Here is a 20342-nt window from a genome sequence, read left to right on the forward strand (position 1 = left end):
CACACACACACACACACACACACACACACACACACACACACACACACTCTTGATCCATACACACACACACACACTCTCTCTCGATCCATTCATCTACTGAGGGGCATCTGGGTTGGTTCCATATGGCTTACTTCACTTAATATAATATTTTTCCAAGTCTTTCTGTTTCCTAACAAATAAGGTAGTGTCATTTTTTCTGATGGAGGCGTAGAATTCACACTCACATACACATACACACACACACACACACACACACACACACCACATTTTCTTGATCCATTCATCTACTGAGGGGCATCTGGGTTGGTTCCATATCTTAGCTATGGTGAATAATTCTGTGATAAACATAGTGTGCTGGTAGCTTTAGTATGGCTTTGTTTGTGATCGTTTGGGTAGATGCCCCAAAGTGGGATTGCTGGGTTATAGGAGAGCACTGTGTAGTAGTCTTTTGGGGGAACCTCCATACTGCTTTCCGAAGTGGTTGAACAAGTTTACACTTCCACCAACAATGCAGTAGGGTTCCCTTTTCCTAGCCTCAAACTCTTGATTTTTCTGCTTCAACCTGCAGTGCTGGGATTACAGGCATGTGCAATCATATTCAATTTTCTATCCATTTTCAAGGATCCATTTGAAATAATAAATCTTTTTATCAAAACCGATTACATTCAGTCCAGAAGGAAACTGCTGCTTTTTTTGACATTTAAAGAATTAATTTGCTTTATTTTATTATAGAGATAATTACAGAGAGATTACAATTAAATGAGTCAGGTAATGAGTATATTTCCTTTGGTACAGTCTTCTTTTCCCTCATTCTCTCCTCATCCCTCCATCCCATCTCAACCCATGAGTTGTAGTTTTTCATCAGTGTCCAGTGAGCTCCACTGCTGTATTTTTCACCCTTTTTCTCTGAAGTTCTGTACTTTCTCTCTAACCCTTCTGAAGATGGACACTTGAATATACCATGCAGAAAGTGAAGAAGACAGAAACTGCTTTTGAGTTTTTTCCTGTAATGCAATGAAACTATTTTTGTTTCTCTTCATTTGTTAGTTGTCAATTTGTCAGTTGTCAGGCTTGAATTCAGCAATTGGGTATTGTCTTTGGGCTCTTTTTGCTCAAGGCTATTGCTCTACCACTTTGAGTCACAGCTCCATTTCTGGTTTTCTGGTAGTTAATTGGATGAAAGTCCCATGGAAGGGCTGGGAAGGTGGCTCAGTGGTAGAGCGCTTGCCTTGCATGCTTGAGGCCCTGGGTTCAATTCCTCAGCACCACATAAGCAGAAAAAAAAGTCCCATGGACTTTTCTGCCTGGGCTGGCTTTGAATCGTGATTCTCAAATCTCAACCTCCTGTGTAGCTAGGATTACAGGCATGTGAGCCACCAGTACCTGGCCTTTTTTATGGTTCTTAACCACATTCCTCATCTATATTAATATAATTAATTTGTAAATTTAACATCATTAAAGTGAACTAGAATTAATCTTAGGGAGTACTTTGTGTTTTTCCTTTGTAGATTCCATGTAATGGAAAAGCAGCTGATCGCATCCATCAGGATGGAATTCATATCCTTGTAAATATGAATGGGTATACCAAGGGTGCACGAAATGAACTCTTTGCTCTCAGACCAGCTCCTATTCAGGTAAGAGGACTGATAGCAATCATTCACCATGCTTATCAGACTCAAAAGACAGTGATGTGGGTTTTTTTTCATCCTCTGTCTGACCTTTGAAAGAAAGGCAGAATGCTTGAGTTTTCAGAAGTTAATATTTTTGGGCTGGGAAGATGGTTCAGTGGTAGAGTGCTTGCCTTGAACACATGAGGACCTGGATTTAATTCCTTAGTACCACATAAACAGAAAAAGCTGAAAGTGGCGCTGTGGCTCAAGTGGTAGAGTGCTAGCCTTGAGCTGAAGAGCTGAGGGACAGTGCCCAGGCCCAGATTTTAGGACCTGACCGACCAAAAAAAAAAAGTTAATATTTTTGAAATGCACAAGGATAGAATATTTAGTAAAGAACAGTATTAACCACTATTTGTAAGTGGAAACATGGTTGGATAAATAATTGCTCTGACTTGAAATTTAAAACCTTTTTTGTTGTTGGTTGGTTGTGGGTGGGGCTTGAACTCAAGGCTTTAAAAGCCATTTTTGCACTGACAAGCTTAGTCTAAAATCCTACTTGATTGCTCTGGGCTCAAGAACTCAACCTTGTTTATTTACACACACACACACACACACACACACACACGATTTTAGAACTTTTATTTTATTGCCAGTCCTGGGGCTTGAATTCAAGGCCTGAGCACTCTCTGAGCAACTTTTGCTCAAGGTGAGGGCTCTACCACTTGAGCCACAGTGCCACTTCTGGCTTTTTCTGGAACCCAGGGCTTTATGCATGCTAGGCAAGCACTCTACCACTGAGCCACATTCCTAGCCAATTTTAGAACCTTTTTTTAAATACTTTTTTTTATTTTAAAAATACTGTACAGAGGGGTTACAGTTACATGAGCAAGGTAATGAGTATATTTCCTATTAAGCATTGTTACCTCCTCCTTTGTTTTTCCCCTACCATCCCTAATTGATGAAAGCTCTTAAAAGACAGTATCTGAGGAATATTTGACACACAAAAATCTGTACTTATTTAATGTGTACTAATTGGTGAATTTAAAGATAAGGATGCCAGTGAAGAATTTTTCATTGTTAGTTATACAAAGAAGTTTCAATTCCATTATGAGAACAATGTATCTTGATCAGTGTACCCCTTCCATCATTCTTTCCCCTTCTACACCTCCATCCTTACCTTTAATTATGAAGGCTTTAGTCTTGATTTCTTTCTTTCTTTCTTTTTTTTTTTTTAAAGGCAATGTGGCTTGGCTATCCTGGTACTAGTGGTGCACTTTTCATGGATTATATCATCACAGATCAGGAAACCTCACCAGCGGAAGTTGCTGAGCAATATTCTGAGAAACTGGCTTATATGCCTCATACTTTCTTTATTGGTGATCATGCTAATATGTTCCCTCATCTGAAGGTTGGTAGAAAACACTACTGGAGGATTTCAAAGTATTCTAGTCATTTGCGGGCTTGTTATTTTTCTAAAATGCATGTCTGCAATTTTTTCCATTAGAAAAAAGCAGTCATCGATTTTAAGTCCAATGGGCACATTTATGACAATCGGATTGTTCTGAATGGCATTGACCTCAAAGCATTTCTTGATAGTCTACCAGATGTGAAAATTGTCAAGGTCAGAATTTAGTTAATTTGTCATTGAAATGAACTTAAATTCATTTGGCGTCTTTCCCTACTTATACATTTTATATCTATTGTTTTTAGATGAAAGCTTGTGATGGAGGAGACAATGCAGACAGCAGCAACTCAGCTCTTAATATGCCTGTCATTCCCATGAATACTATTGCTGAAGCAGTAATTGAAATGATTAACAGAGGGCAGATCCAGATTACAATTAATGGGTTCAGTATTAGCAATGGACTGGCAACTACACAGGTGAGACGATTACATATAACCAAGTATGCAGTTATTTCCTTTAAACTTCATAATAATAAACATCATTACTACTGTTTTACATGTGAGAAAGTAAGTTCAGTGGAAACTGGAAGTAGATTTTGCTTAAAAAGTCCCCAGTATTTAGCTAGTTTACTTATTGTGAGTCTATTGTGTTAATACCTTGTTTTTCCCCTGTCTGTGGCTTTACCCTCTTATGACAGGCCATATGTTGACATCATATATCTCGTTGCTTCTGTAAAGCCATTTTTTTCCTGTGGTGAAAATTCTACTCAAGACTTAATTTCCACTAGGAATCTCTTCCTGTATTATTATTATTAGGGTCCAGTCGTGGGGCTTGAACTCTGGGCCTGGGCACTGTCCTTCAGCTCTTCAACTCAAGGCTAGCGCTCTACCACTTGAGCCAAAGCACCACTTCCGGCTTTTTTCTTTTTGCTAAGGAGTCGAATCCACGGCCTCATATATGCAAGGCAAGCGCTCTACCACTGAGCCACCTTCCCAGCCCCTCCTGTATTATTTTCTAGCCTATCTATCTCTATTACAGTTGATATGTGGCTTCTATTCTTCTGTAGCATTTGGGGTTTGTCATTACATTCAGTATAATTGCACTATAATTCCCTGTATTTATGTCCTCTAATGAATGGAATTACTTTAGGACCCATGTTTAACTAAACATAGCAATGGAACATGCACTCAGTGATCATATATTGTCTATGTGAATAAGCAACAAATACATTGGTCTGTCAAGAGAGTATAAAGGCAAGGATACCAGACATGTTCACAATTAACAATTTTTTTGGAATGTCCATACTCAACAATGTAAGACAGCATTCAAATATGGGGGTTTTGAAGCAAAGACTAGTTTTGCATGTACTAGCTACAAAATGGTGATAAACTTGAGGAGACAGACTTGGGACAAGAGAGCATTTGGAGGAATAATTGCACTTTTAGTTGGATGTAATTTAGAAATGAGTATTTCATTGAAGTAAAGAATAAGCAAATTCGGGCTGGGAAGGAGGCTCATTGGTAGAGTGAGTGCTTGCCTTGCATGCATGAAGCCCTGGGTTCGATTCCTCAGCACCACGTAAGCAGAAAAAGCTGGAAGTAGTGCTGTGGGTCAAGTGAGTGATACAGTGCTCACCTTGAGTTGAAGAGCTCAGGGACAGCACATAGGCCCAGAGTTCAGGCCCCATGACCGACCAAAAAAAAAAAAAAAGGTAAGCAAATTCTTGCTGTTGGTTTAGTAGGGTTTTGTGAGTTTCCTTTGTTAATTTTTCTAAATTTGTGATAGTAGAGTGTAAACTCAGGGCCTTGAACTTGTTTGGCTTGCTTGATTATTCATGGTGACTGCTCTACCACTTAAGCTATATCTTCAGCCCTGCTTTGTGCTAGTTATTTTGGAGATTGAGTCAGTGTACTATAGTGCCTGGCTTGGCTTTGAACCACGATCTTCTGGATCTCAGCTTCTTGAACAGTTAGGATTATACATGTAAGCCATGAGCACCCAGCTTAATTTTTGTGTGTGCTGTTTTTGGGGTTTGAACTCATGTCCTGAGTGGTGTCCCTGAGCTTCTCCCCCCTCCACCCTTTAGTGCCAGTCCTGGGTCTTGAACTCAAGGACGGGGAGCTGTCCCTGAGCTTATTTGGCTCAAGGCTTGCGCTCTACCACTTGAGAACCACAGCTCCACTACAGGCTTTTTGGTGGCTTATTGGCGATAGGAATCTCAAAGACTTAACTGCCTGGGCTGGCTTCAAACTGTGATCCTTGGATCTCAGCTACCTGAATAGCTAGGATTACAGGTTTGAGCCACCAGTACCTAATCAGGTTTGTTTCTTGGAGTCAGGATCTTACTATGTAGACCAGGAAGGCCTTGAGCTTGTCTTCCTACTCTGTTTTATTGTTGTTCGTTGTGGGCCTTGAACTCAGGGCTTGAGTGCTATCCCTAGTGCTCCACTCTGATTACTTAAAAAAGTTTTTATTGACTCGTATTGTGTAGGTGTTAGGGCTTCCTTCCTTCCTTCTTTTCTCCTTCCCTTCCTTTCTCCTTCCTTCCTTCCTTCCTTCCTTCCTTTTTTTCTTTTTTTTTGGGGGGGGGGCTGGTCCTGGGGCTTGAACTCAGGGCCTGGGCACTGTCCTCCTTGCTTCTTTGGTTCAAAGTTACTGCTTTACCACTTGAGCCACAGCCCCACTTCTGGTTTTCTGGTGGTTAATTGGAGATAAGAGTCTCAAGGGGGTTGGGAAGGTGGCTCAGTGGTAGAGCGCTTGCCTTGCATGCCTGAGGCCCTGGGTTTGATTCCTCAGCACCACATAAGCAAAAAGAAAAAAGCCGGAAGTGGTGCTGTGGCTCAAGTGGTAGAGCGCTAGCCTTGAACTGAAGAGCTGAGGGACAGCGCCCAGACCCAGAGTTCAGCCCCATGACCGGACCCCAAAAAAAAAAAAAAAGAGTCTCAAGGAAGTAGCGCTGTGGCTCAAGTGGTAGCGTGCTTGCCTTGAGCTGAAGAGCTGAGGGACAGTGCTCAGGCCCAGAGTTCAAGCCCCATGACCAACCAAAAAAAAGTTTTTTTCCAGCTGGGTGCCCAGTGGCTCACGCCTATAATCCTAGCTACTCAGGAGGCTGTGATCTGAGGTTCAAAGCCAGCCGGGGCAGGAAACTCCTGTGAGACTCTTATCTCCAATAAACCACTAGAAAACTGGAAGTGACGTTGTGGCTCAAGTGGTAGAGCGCTAGCCTTGAGCTGAAGAGCTGAGGGACAGCACCCAGGCCCAGAGTTCAGGCCCCACGACTGGACCCCCCCCCCCAAAAAAAAATATCAGGCTGGGCCCAGTGCTGGTTGTTTATATTTATAATCTTACTACCCAGGAGGCTGGGATCTGAGGATCGTGGTTCAAAGCTAGCCCGAGCAGGAAGTCCATGAGACTCTTATCCCCAAAAAGAGAACAAAAGACCAAAAAATTTATGCTGATATTTGAAATCAAAGCCTTGACTCACAACAGCAACGACACAAAAAACCCCAAACAGAACAAAAAGCCAAAAAACTCAGGCTGAACTTTGTATTTTACATGTATAATCCCAGCTCTTAGAAGGCTGAGAGAGAATTATGAGTTTGAGGATAGACTAAGCTATACTGTGAGGTGCTCTCTCAAAAATTACATATATCATGTATGTATACACATTTGCACACACACATGTAATAAGCATAAGTATTTATATGTGTATATACTAGAATTGTGATGCTATGAATTCATTCCCTAGTGCTGGGGAAAAAAGACTATATCAGACTGTCTTGATACTATATCAGAGTTACACTCCAGCCCTTACTCTATCTTTAAATATAATCATATTCTTTTCCTTGTTTTAGATCAACAATAAGGCTGCAACTGGGGAAGAGGTTCCTCGTACCATTATTGTAACCACCCGTTCTCAGTATGGGTTACCAGAAGATGCTATAGTGTACTGTAACTTTAATCAGTTGTATAAAATTGACCCTTCTACATTGCAGATGTGGGCAAATGTGAGTATGTGTAAACTCATTTTTAATTTTCTCTGAGATTTACTTTTTTTGTTATAAAGTTGATGTACAGAGGGGTTACAGTTACCTACGTAAGATAGTGAGTACATTTCTTTTTTTTCAGAAGAGCTATTTTTTAGTTTTTTAAATTGTTATAAAGATTATGTAGAGAGGGTTTACAGTTATATAAGTCAAGTAAATAGTACATTTCTTTTTTTGGATAGTGTCACCCCTTCCCTCACTCTCTCCAAGTTTTTCCCTCCCATCCCCACCCATAAGTGTATAGTTCATTTTCAACATAGTGTCTAGTGAGTACCACTGCTAAACTCATTATTAACAGCTGGTTGCTAATAAAAAATTATACCTTGCTGAAGGAGCTTTTTTTTTCCTTCAGTGCTTCGGATTGAACCCAGGTTCTTGTGCATGCCAGGCAAGTACTCTACCACTGAGCTATACCCCCAGCTCTTTCCTTCCAATATTTAATTTTCACATTAAGCAATTAAAAAAATACCAATATATGGGCTTGAATATAAGGTCTCTCTTGCTCACACAATTTTTTTTCCCTCAAGGTCAGTACTCAGTCTACAACTTGAGCCACAGCTCCACCTCTGGCTTTTTACTGGTTAGTTAGAGATAAGAATCTCATGTCCTTTTCTGCCCTGGCTGGCCTTGAGCCTTAATCCTCAGATCTCAGCTTCCTGAGTAGCTAAAATTACAGATGTGAATTGATTGGCTCCCTGCTTTAAAAAAAATTTTTTTTTTTGGTGGCAATAGGGTTTGAACACAGGTCCTCAGGCATACTTGGCAACTGTTCTACCACTAAACTACATCCCTACTCTCAGGAAATACAGATATTTTATTGAAAATACAGCACAGTAATTCAATTTATGATGATTTCTATAACACTTGTGTGAAAATATTTCTTTTGAAACTTATTTTTTGGTTGCTTGGTTTTTGGATTTCTTTGTTCATTTGTTTGAAACAGGTTCTCATTATGTATCCCAGGCTGGTCTGGAACTTGAGATTTAACTGTCTCAGTCTCCTAGGCACTGGAAGTACAGGCATGTTTCCACTATGCCTGGCTAGCAACTGTTAAATATTTTTATTTAAATATCACAAATTATATATCTGATAGCTCCTATGAATTCATCAGTATAGCAGAATGTCTCTACCATGATATCTAGTGATCTTGCTTGTGTGCACAGGGGCCAAGGTAGCAAAGGTTTAAGGCACAGCCCATCTGAATGTTGAATGTGGCATCAGCCTCCTACAACCTGAGAGGATGGGGAAGAAAGGCTGTGAGGAATGGCTCTGAGACTATCTCCCACTTACCTTCCTGTCTCCTCTGGGAGGCTGTCATGGTTCTGAGGAATCTTAAGCTTTCTGCCTGCCCTCTCTCTTTGGAAGATAGCTATAGAATATAAAGTATCTCCTTGAAGTGTATGTGTATATGTATGTATGTGTATATGTGTGTATGTCTGTCTATATGTGTTGAACAAGGACCACTGCTAGTAGCTTTAGGTACTCTTATTGCCCATGTAGGTAATAAACTGAAGGACTCTACAAGGGGCATGTTGTCTCATTCCCAGTAGAATGGCTCCTATAAAAGAATACAAGCCAGCAGCTAGTGGCTCATTCTTGTAATCTTAGCTACACAGGAGGCTTAAGATTTGAGAATTGGAATTTGAAACCAGGTCAAACAGGAAAGTCTGAGAGCCTCTTCATTCATCCACCAAAAAACCAGAAATGGAGCTGTGGTTCAACTGGTAGAACTTTAGCCTTGGCCAAGAAAAGCTCAGGCATCTTGCTTTTTAAGCAGCTTTTTTCTGTCTGAAGCAAGTATTCCAAAACCAGAGGTCTGCAAACTTTTTGTTGAGGGACTACATGACAAATATTTCCACGTTTTGTGATCAATTTTCTTTTGCGTTGTAGGACAGAAACTTCCCTATACATTGTGTAAATGAGTAGTGTATGTAGCTCTGTGTCAATAAAGTGTTTATAAAAACTGGGCCAGATGCTATGACTCATGCTTGTAATCTTTACTTGTGAGTCAAAGATTAGGAGTAGTATTTTGAGGCCAGCCTAGGCCTCAAAGTTTACAAGCCTCAATTTCTGGCCTGGTGATAACATGCCTGCTATTTAGCTTTTTAAAAAGGCCAAATAGTCTGGCTTGGGCATAAATCTGAGACAGTTAAAAAACTAAAGCTGGTGGTGTGTGACTCAAGTAGTAGAAGTCCTGAGTTTAACCACAGTAGTGCAAACCATACATATATACAAACAAAAAGCCTAAACACTGGCAGCTTGTTGTTTTTGTTTTGGTTCTAATGGTACTGGGGCTTGAATTTAGGGCCTGGATGCTGTTCCTTAGCCTTTTTTTTTTTCCTTTTCCTCCTCAAAGCCACCATTCTACCACTTAGGCCAAAGCTCCAATTCTGGCTTTTTGCTGGTAGATTGGAGATTCAGAGAGTCAAGGACTTTCCTGCCCAGGCTAGACTTGAGCCATAATCCCTAGATCTTGTCTCCTGAGTAGGTATGATTATAGGTATGAGCTACCAGTGCCCAGCATTGCTAGATTTGACTCATGGGTTGTAGTTTGAGAACCTGTAGTCAAAACTGAGCAAAAGTTGATTATTTCTACCCATGTATGACATCTTGGACTATTGTAGAGTTAAAAACAGGAAAGAGCCATTTTAAGCCATCCCCTTTTAGTCAGTTCACCAGATCAGTCTTCCTAAGTTGGATATTGGCTAACCCTAAGTAACTGGCTCCCTAAAAATAAATTGTTATATTTTGCCTTTAGGTAATTGATAGATAAAATTCTTTTTTTTTTTTTTTTTTGGGTCCGGTCATGGGGCCTGAACTCTGGCGCTGTCCCTCAGCTCTTCAGCTCAAGGCTAGCGCTCTACCACTTGAGCCACAGTACTACTTCCGGCTTTTTTCTTTTTGCTTATGTGATGCTGAGGAATTGAACCCAGGGCCTCATGCATGCAAGGCAAGTGCTCTACCACTGAGCCACCTTCCCAGCCCCGATAGATAAAATTCTTTAGCCAGGCTCCAGTGGCTCATGTCTATAATCCTAGCTACTTAGAAGGCTGAGATCTGAGGATCAAGCTTTGAAGGTAGCCTGGGCAAGAATGTCAAAAAGGCTGGAAGTGGAGCTGTTGTTCAAGTGAAAAAAAGCTTAGGGACAGCACCCAGGACTTGATTTCAAGCCCCTGGACCAGCACCAAAAAAAAAAAATAAAAAATCCTTTGGCTCAGTGTTTTTTTTGTTTTGTTTTGTTTTTGGGTCTGGTCGTGGGGCCTGAACTCTGGGCCTGGGCGCTGTCCCTCAGCTCTTCAGCTCAAGGCTAGCGCTCTACCACTTGAGCCACAACGTCACTTCCAGTTTTCTAGTGGTTTATTGGAGATAAGAGTCTCACAGGAGTTTCCTGCCCCGGCTGGCTTTGAACCTCAGATCACAGCCTCCTGAGTAGCTAGGATTATAGGCGTGAGCCACTGGGCACCCAGCTGGAAAAAAACTTTTTTTTGGTTGGTCATGGGGCTTGAACTCTGGGCCTGAGCACTGTCCCTCAGCTCTTCAGCTCAAGGCAAGCACGCTACCACTTGAGCCACAGCGCTACTTCCTTGAGACTCTTTTTTTTTTTTTTTGGGGTCCGGTCATGGGGCTGAACTCTGGGTCTGGGCGCTGTCCCTCAGCTCTTCAGTTCAAGGCTAGCGCTCTACCACTTGAGCCACAGTACTACTTCCGGCTTTTTTCTTTTTGCTTATGTGGTGCTGAGGAATCGAACCCAGGGTCTTGAGCATGCAAGGCAAGCGCTCTACCACTGAGCCACCTTCCCATCCCAGTGTTTTTTTTTTAATCCTGATTTTTTTGTTCGTATGTATACTTGAATGAATTTATTCCCTAATGTTTTTGTTTGTTTGCTTGAATGAAGAGAGTAGGACAGAGGAGGAAAGGAAACATGCTCATCTAAGATTCCCTAATCCCTACTATCTGAAAAAAAAATTGAAAGCCACAAACTTGATTAATTGTTTTTTGTCGTGGGGCTTGAACTCTGGGCTTGGGCACTATCCCTCAGCTTTTCAGCTCAAGGCGAGTGCTCTACCACTTGAGCCACAGCACCACTTCTGGTTTTCCAGTAGTTTATTGGAGGTAAGAGTCTCAACGGACTTTTCTGCCCTGGCAGGCGCTGAACAGTAATCCTCAAATCTCAGCCTCCAAGTACCTAGGATTACAGTCCTGAGCCACCGGTGCCCAGCTACAAACTTGTATTTTTGTGACAAAATTATTTGGCTGCAAAACTGAATTGCATTTGAGTATTTTTAGTTTTTTTGTTTAATTCCATTTATTTTTCATGCTTATTTTTCAAGTCCCTGACTTGAACTCAGGGACTGGACACTCTCCCTTTTTAAATTAACACTGGTGCTCTTCCATTTGAGCCACAGCTCCACTTTCAGGGTTATTATGGTAGTTAATTGGAGCTAAGAGTCTCTGAGACTTCTTGCCCATGCTGGCTTTGAACCTAGATCTTCAGATATTACCCTAGATTATAGACACGAGCTACATATGCCCAGCTTATAATTTATTATTAATATGCCTACTGCTCAGTGCAAAGAGTTGCTACTAAGGGTACTTTTTTGTGAAATTTTGTGGTACATTGAGTATATGTAGATCTAAGTCAAGAGTTTGCAAACTATGGCTAGTAGGCCTAATCTAGCACTCTTCTGTTTTTGTTTTTGGTGCTCGAGACTTACTTTGTGTATTAGTCAAATATTCTATCAGTAAAATACACCTACAGCTATGCTCTTGCTGTAATAAAAAACTTGATTAATATATAGCTATACCTATCTGTTTGCATATTGTCTGTGAGTACTTTCTAGGTATAAAAGAATCAAGCAGTTAATGGTAGTCTACTTAGCCACAAAGCCAAAAATACCTACTTAAGAAGTCTTTCTTACTTAAAACTTACTGTCTTTATCAATTCCCACAGAATATAGTTACCTCAAGTTGTGCCTGTGAGTAACTTTTGTGTCTTAAATTCCTAGAAGGAGAGACTTAGACTGACACTTCGCGTATTTCTGTATCTAAAGAATAGAGTACAGTGATCACTCACCTATTTATGGGAGTGTTTCAGAAATCCTTGCGATAGGTGAAAATCCATGAGGTAGCAGCATTGTACAGTTGTTCCTTGCCATATTGCAGTTCACTAATTATACTTTGTGGATTTTCACTATCACAGGGGGCTCTGGACTTTTAACTCTCCAGATAGATGAGGGATCACTATTTATGTATTTAAAAAACTACAACTGTGATTCAGTGAAACCACAATTTGCAATCCACAATAAAGTGAGTGATGACTATATGGTAGTATAATTGGAAACCCATGGGAACTTTTGTTGAGAAGGATAGATAGATGTGTTGTTAATATTCTCATTTCCCCATTTTTAGATTCTGAAACGTGTACCCAATAGTGTGCTCTGGCTGTTGCGTTTTCCAGCAGTAGGAGAGCCCAATATTCAACAGTATGCACAAAACATGGGCCTTCCACAGAACCGTATCATTTTTTCACCTGTTGCTCCTAAAGAGGAACACGTCAGGAGAGGCCAGCTGGCTGATGTTTGCCTGGACACTCCACTGTGCAATGGACATACCACAGGGATGGATGTCCTCTGGGCAGGAACACCCATGGTCACTATGCCAGGTAGGTTTCTTATAAATCATTAGATTCATGTTTGTTTGATTTTTTTTTTTATAAATTTATGAATTTTATTTTTTGTTGGTTGTGGGGCTTGAACTCTGGGCCTGGGCACTGTCCTTGTGCTCCTCAGCTCAAGGCGAGTGTTCTGTCACTTGAGCCATAATGCCACTTCTGGTTTTCTGGTGGTTAATTGAAGATAAGAGTTTCACGGACTTTTCTGCCTGGACTGGCTTTGAACCATGATCTCCAAATCTCAGCCTACTGAGTAGCTAGGATTAGAGCATGAGCCACCGGTGCCCAGCATTTGATTTTTTTTTTTTTTTAAATAAAAAACATTCTCTTTGGGTTATTAGGCAGGTACTTCTAGAAGTAACTTTGAACACAAGATAATAGAAATGAGACTTGCCTCATTCTAAACACTGTCTCTATTCTCTTGTGTATTATGTGGATATTTAATATAAATAACATTTATAGCTGTGTGCTGTTCACATTCTCAGATGTAAAGTTGTTATCTTTTATGTTACAGGAGAGACTCTTGCTTCTAGAGTTGCAGCTTCACAGCTTACTTGCTTAGGTTGTCTTGAGCTTATTGCTAAAAGCAGACAAGAATATGAAGATATAGCTGTGAAACTGGGAACTGATCTAGAATAGTAAGTAAACTTTAATGAGAACAAATTAAATGTTAAAGGTAGAGATAACATAGCTATTGTAAAGTGAAACTATAAATGCAGGGTAATAGGTGAGAAAAAGAAATTTAAACTCTTGGAAATGAAGTTAATCACTAAGTTTTACTGTGTAAAGGACAAATGAGTGAATTTAAAAATTAAGAACAGTTAAAAGGCAAACGAGAGAATGTATCTTTTGTTTCGTATGTCAAAGTATTGGTACCTGAAGAACATTTAAATTTTAAATCCTCTCATAGGAAAGTAAACAAGGAAATGACAAGATAACTCACTGAAGTGGAAATACAAATGAGTAACAAGGAAAGTTTCAGCTTCTCTAGTAGAAATGGCAGTTAAAATAATTACTGAGTTTTTTTGGGGGTCCAGTCATGGGGCCTGAACTCTGGGCCTGGGCGCTGTCCCTCAGCTCTTCAGCTCAAGGCTAGCGCTCTACCACTTGAGCCACAGCGCCACTTCCGGCTTTTTTTCTTTTTTGCTTATGTGGTGCTGGGGAATCGAACCCAGGGCCTCATGCATGCAGGCAAGCGCTCTACCACTGAGCCACCTTCCCAGCCCCGATTATTGAGTTATATCCATAAATTGACTGTAAAATAAAAAGCTTTTTATTGTATCGATGAGGGAGCCTGGAGACACTGGCCCTTTCATACGTTGGTGAGTAAATTGGTATAACACTTCTTCAAAGTTTAAGAACTTTAAAATTGTTAGTCCTTTTACCTAATACTGCCATTTAACCATGGTAGCATAAAAACAAAACCCTTAATTGTTTGGGTACTAGATGAGTGATGCTTCCATACAATGAAATAGACCTCATTTGAAAGATAAGATTATTCTCTCCTCTTTTATCTCCTCCCTCTCTTACTTTATTTGGGTCCAGTCGTGGGGCCTGAACTCTGGGCCTGGGCGCTGTCCCTCAGCTCTTCAGCTCAAGGCTAGCGCTCTACCACTTGACCCACAGCGCCACTTCCGGATTTTTTTCTTTTTGCTTATGTGGTGCTGAGGAATCGAACCCAGGGCCTCATGCATGCAAGGCAGGCACTCTACCACTGAGCCACCTTCCCAGCCCTCTCTTACTTTAAGTATCTTTTTATTTATTTATTTTTTCTCAGACCTGGGGCTGTTTAAGCCTGGGCACTGTCCCTGAACTTCTTTTGCTCAAGACTAGCACTCTATCGCTTGAGCCAAGCGCCACTTCTGGCCTTTTCTGTTTATGTGGTACTGAGGAATTGAACCCAGGGCTTCATGCATGCTAGGCAAGCACTCTACCACTAAACCATATTCCTAGCCCTATTTTATTTTTTTTTAGACAGCCTAAGCTAGTGTGAAACTTATGGTACTTTTGCTTCTGTGTCCCCAATGCTGGCATTACACAAATGTGCTCCCACACCCAGCTTTAAAAAAAAATAAAAAGATTTTTCCATTAGCTACTGTGGGATTTTATTTTCCTTTTTTTTTTTTTTGGAAAAGTAGCATGTTATGAGAAACACACTTAAGACTGAGTTGGAATCCAGTTTTGACATCTGTAAGTTTTATAAGCTTAGGATAAGTTTATTTCTGTGTTCCTTGTTTCTCCACTTATAAAATGGAGCTTAATGGTAGTAAAACCTGGGATTTGAGATTTAGAAAAGGTACTCAATGTGAAGTTTTTGATGTACAGTAAGTACTTAGCAAAATATTATTTCCTGTTTTCAGAATAGTCAAGTTGAATGCTGGTGGCTTATATTTAGCTACTCAGGAAGCTGAGTTTCATGGGGTCAAGGGTCAAAGTCCGTTTAGGCATTAAACGTGTGCTAGATTCCATCTCTAGTTAACCACCAAAAAGCAAGGCTGGAGGTATACTCATTTGTTAGAGCACCAGCAGAGCATACAAGCTGAGTTCTAAACTCAGTACTGCCAAAAAATATTCTCCTTTGAACATCATGTACATAGAAGAAAATTGAAAGTAATTTTGTGCCAGTCTTGAAGCTTGAACTCAGGGTCTGGGCAGTGTCTCTTAGGATTTATTTATTTTTGACGCTAGCACTCTACCACTTGAGTCACACTCTACTCCTGGCTTTTTGGTGGTTAATTGGAGCTAGAGTCTCACAGACTTTCCTGGCTCTGCTGGCTTTTAACCTTGATCCTCAGAACTCAGCCTCCTGAGTTTCTAGGATTGCAGACGTGAGCCCAGCGCCTGGTCGATATTTAGATCTTTTACCAGACCTTTGAAACTGTGATTCATGCATTACTTTCTTGCCCACATTTTGCTGTGGAAAAGGTTCAGTTTTATAGTAAGTACTTGTATATCTGCATATTAGATTCTACCATTTTATAAAATTGACATTTTATACTTGCCTTATTACTTTTACTAGTCTTTGTCCCATCATTTAGTTCCTTTTCCTTTTGAAGCAGAATTTACAGTGAAAGACCATTCATTGAGAAATACCTAATAACTCAAATTTCTGTCAACATATAGAATATTACCATCCCTCCAGAAAGTTCCTTTGTGTTGTTATTCATTTGGTCTCTTACCAACTCCCAGCAATAACTTCTAGGCATTTTTCAAGTACAAATCAGTTTTGCCTTCTTAGAACTTTATACAGATTGAACCATGCAGTATATACTCATTCCACCGGTTTATTCCTTTATTGCTGGATAATATTTCATTGTATGGATGCATCACTTCTTAGCCATTCTCCTGCTGATGTGGAACGTAAAAAAATTATATAGCACATAGTGTTTTCTTTGGAAGGTACCATTAATATGAATGTGGTTGGGTTGAGGCCCATAGAAGTGCACAGCCATTTTATTAGTTCTGTTACAGCAAACATTCTTGCTTTCACAAATAATACAGTTGTGGGGCTGGGAAGGTAGCTCAGCGGTAGAGTGCATGCCTTGCAAGCATGAGGCCCTGGGTTCGATTCCTCAGCACCACATGAACAGAAAAAGCCGGAAGTGGCGCTGTGGCTCCAGTGGTAGAGCGCTAGCCTTGAGCTGAAGAGCTGAGGGACAGTGCCCAGACCCAGAGTTCAGGCCCCATGACTGGCAAAAAAACAAAACAAAAAAACAAATAATACAGTTGTGTTCTAGCTTCTGAACTAATAATTTTGTATTAAGAAGGGGAGAGAAGAAATAACCCTTATTTTCTCATTTTTCAGAAAACATTGTTTTCCTCTAAGTCCTGTTTCTAAATAAATAGAACCATTTTCTTAGTGATATTAGAAATACTTTTGTGTATTGATTAAACAACTCAGTTTAGGTACATATGGAATATTATGGCAGTAAGCACATTGGCTTTTCCCTTTTGAGTATTTTGTTTTGTTAAAATCTTCATAAACTGATACCTCGTTTTTGTTTTTTTTTTGATACTTCATTTGTACTTTGAACCTGATCTATTGTAAATGGTGCTTCTGTGAACATTTGTGAATGGTCAAATATGTCTGCATCTCTGTTATTTATTTATTTATTTGGTTCTGATTCTTGGTCTTGAACTCAGGACCTGGTCATGTCCCTGAGTTTTGTTGCTCAAGACTAATGCCACTGGAGCCACAGGTCCACTTCTGGCCCTTTGGTAGTTAACTGGAAATAAGACTCTCATAGACTTTCCTGCTCAGGGTGGCTTTGAACCTTGTTTGTCAGATCTCAGCCTCTTTACTAGCTAGGATTATAGCTATAAACCCACCAGGTACATGGCTTGTTTATTTCTTTTGAGTTGATTGAAAATTATTATTGATAAGTTAGAAGGTTGTTAACATTAAAGGTTGTTAATACATACTTTATGCAGTTTACATTCTTTTTTTTTTTTTTTGGCCAGTTATGGGACTTAAACTCAGGACCTAATGTTTTTCCTTAGCCTTTTTGTTTAGTGCTCTACCACTTTAGCCACAGTTCCAGCTCTTTTTGTTGTTGTTTTTGTTGTGGTACTAGGATTTAAACTCAAGACCTCCTGCTTACTAGACAGGTGTTGTACCACTGACCTCGTGGTCTTTCTTGCCCTGGTTGAGTTTGAATTCCGATCCTCAGATCTCAGCTTTCCTTAGTAGCTAGGATTACAGGCATGAGCCACTGGTGCTTGGCAGTAAGGAATTTCCATTCTAATGGGTAGCACATAGGAATAGTCAAGTACTATTGTTAAATTTTTTTTAACTGTATTTTTTTTTTGTCTTTCCTTTTTTGGTACTGGGGATCAAACCCAGGACGTTGCAGTTTGGTAGCAAGTGCTTTGCCACTGAGCGACATGCCAGCCCAATTGCCAATTATTTTTATTTTGAATTTGAAATGAAATAAGGTATATTAGCTCTTGGATGTGCTTGTTTAGAAAAGAAGCTAAATTTCTGTGCAGAGAACTTGATTGTCAGCATTATAAGCGTTAGCATTATGTTAGCTGTGATCATTCTGTTTTCATCATTGAAGTAATAGGCCAACCAGAAAAGATAGGGTGAAGTTGGATTGTGTGTTTTGTTTGCCACAAAGGTGAATAAGTACTTCTACAGTGTTGTTCTAAGTTTTTTTATTTATGAGTTGGGTTTTCCTTTGTTTTATTACCTAGCCTGAAGAAAATTCGTGGCAAAGTGTGGAAACAGAGAATATCTAGTCCTCTATTTAACACCAAACAATACACAATGGAACTAGAACGGCTCTACCTACAGATGTGGGAGCATTATGCGGCTGGCAACAAACCTGACCACATGATTAAACCTGTTGAAGTCACTGAATCAGCCTAAATAAAGACTGTGCACGGGAGAATCACTCCTATACCTGAGCCTCAACCTTCTGGGGGAAAGGGAACTAGTTAACATACTTCTTACTTATCTGTACAGTATCATGTTGCAGATGGGTGATATATAATGATAATAGAATAGCACAGCCAGACTTGCTTCCTGCATGATAAGGAGAAACACAAGAGATGGGAAACTGCTGTTCCATAAGGAATCTCTAGATTTGCAGCAACCAGGTGGTGCATAGGTCTGGAAGGTCTATTCTCCCTTGGTCTTCCATGGGATGGTTAGTGTGGAGGGGAGATAGAGATTGTCCAGCCATTTTGTGATTCCATGGATTGATCAAGTCTTCTGAATTATTTTTTTCTTTATGCTTTGTGATATTGGAGCTTTTAAAAATGTTTGGTTTCAAGTATTTTTACTCATGTGAAGTGATTTGATTCTTTCTGAGATAAGGTTTTAAGCTAAAATGTTGCTCCCTGTATTAGTTTGTGAGCGGACAGATTAACAGGGACTTTGCTGGTGTAGTCTTTTTATAGGTTTTATAAACCACTTGAGCCTATATCAGTCATTTTAGTGTCTGACCTAAATGTTTGGAGCTATCAGTGCTTTGTTGATTTAGATGATGACTCAGATTTTTTCCCAATCTATCTCCCCAGTTCCTCCTTTTCCCCCATGACCCTTCAAAAATTCTCCTGTAATTACTAACAAAACCAAGTCTGAATCAAGATAACCCAGAGTGTTTCCCTTTAACACACCATCTGGTGCCAAATGGAAAATCTTAGAAGTTATTAATCATGAAGGGCATATTTGTGGTACTGTCATTTATAATACAGAGGGTTTGTTTTTTTTTTTTGCCTAATTTTGACCTGTTTCACCAGTGTTTTACTCTTAACTGGACTGCCCCTTCTATGCTGCTTCCAAAAGTGATAGTGTATGTAAGATTTTTTTACCTTTCAAAATTTGTTTTTTTTTTTTAAAGTGAGTCCTGTTCTTCCTATTTCTTTCAACAGAAATGAAACCCCAGGTAAGTATAAGTATTCAAATATTTGATTAGTAAGTTGCAGTTATCTCCAATACATTAAGTAATGTTTATTGAAAAGATTGTTATAAGTAAGATCTCTGAAGGACCATCAGTGTATACAAGTGATTATTTTTCAGACTTTGTTAGTATATTATATAATAACTGTCTCTGGACTTAATCTTAAAGTCTGTATGGATACAGCCTCAGTAGTACTTGGTTTGGAGTACAAATTAGATATTAGCCCTCCTAGAACTTTACCTTCTTGGTGTTAAAAACCATAGGAATAAAGTTATTGAATTTTAAGAATAGATTGAGGGCTTGAGGCTTCAACAAGCCAACATATGAATATATGTTTTGTCTTGCTGTACTGCACTTACGCTATCCAGTCACAGATCATTTTTGTCTGCTACTAGTGTTCCAGATTATGTCTTTCCAAAGCACTGAGGCAGTGCACCTATTCTGTAGTTGCAGCTGTTGCCTGAATGTATCCTATTTGACAACTTATTGAATAATAAGAACTTGAATTTCTGAAAGATTCTTATTGCTAACCAAAATCTCAGCAAGAAGTTTCAGATGTAATTCTGAACCAGAATTACATGTTAATGAACTGTGTACCTTTTAATAATGTAGATCAAGAAATGTCAGTTAAAGGATTTAATTTATTTTTTATCTGAAATATCAGTGAAAGGTTGCCAGCATGGTTACAGATAACTGATCGAAATTCACTCAGCGTGGAATAGGATAATATACTTTCAATGCCATCAAGGCTGTGATCTTACAGCTACTTTACATAGCACATCATTCCTATTACAGGGATGAACTTTTCTCCTGGCACGAAAAGTAGCTGTTCTGGTCGAAGCTTTGCTTATTGTAATAGGCTTTTATTTCCAGGTAACATGTCTGTGGGAGACTTAATTCTGAATAGAGATATAGATATTACTGGAAACTAATTGTTTTTTTCTATTATACTCTGCTTTATCAGAAAGTAAAGCATTTAAATTGTGCTACAGAAATTCAGATGTTGTCTTGTGATCTTTAAAAAAAATAAAGGAATGATTTCCCCTTAATGTGGCTGATGTATTTTGTGTCCTCCTATATTTGGGTTACATAAAAGAATAGAATCCTCTAATGATTAGGAATTATTTTGTGGGGCTGGGAAGGTGGCTCAGGGGTAGAGCGCTTGCCTTGCATGCATGAGACCCTGGGTTCGAATCCTCA

At 39.7% G+C, this 20342-nt stretch overlaps 1 protein-coding gene across 4 annotated transcripts in view; it reads left to right on the forward strand.

Annotated features, from left to right (window-relative positions):
- The window catches only part of Ogt (O-linked N-acetylglucosamine (GlcNAc) transferase), a 62017-nt gene extending 41826 nt beyond the window's left edge, over window positions 1-20191 (forward strand). For 2 of the 4 annotated variants that reach the window (XM_013031650.1, XM_013031651.1), the window contains exons 15-23: window positions 1509-1634; window positions 2851-3021; window positions 3118-3234; window positions 3324-3494; window positions 6873-7025; window positions 7417-7452; window positions 12474-12726; window positions 13250-13373; window positions 17932-20191. In XM_013031650.1, coding sequence (XP_012887104.1) covers window positions 1509-1634; window positions 2851-3021; window positions 3118-3234; window positions 3324-3494; window positions 6873-7025; window positions 7417-7452; window positions 12474-12726; window positions 13250-13373; window positions 17932-18106 — 1326 coding nt within the window. In that variant the 3' untranslated portion in view covers window positions 18107-20191. The remainder of the gene's footprint in view (window positions 1-1508; window positions 1635-2850; window positions 3022-3117; window positions 3235-3323; window positions 3495-6872; window positions 7026-7416; window positions 7453-12473; window positions 12727-13249; window positions 13374-17931) is intronic. The other 2 variants (XM_013031653.1, XM_013031654.1) reach the window with 1 other exon arrangement.
- Window positions 20192-20342: the final 151 nt, after the last annotated feature.

Source organism: Dipodomys ordii, unplaced genomic scaffold (assembly GCF_000151885.1).
Source record: "Dipodomys ordii isolate 6190 unplaced genomic scaffold, Dord_2.0 Scaffold142, whole genome shotgun sequence".
NCBI classification, from domain to species: domain Eukaryota; kingdom Metazoa; phylum Chordata; class Mammalia; order Rodentia; family Heteromyidae; genus Dipodomys; species Dipodomys ordii.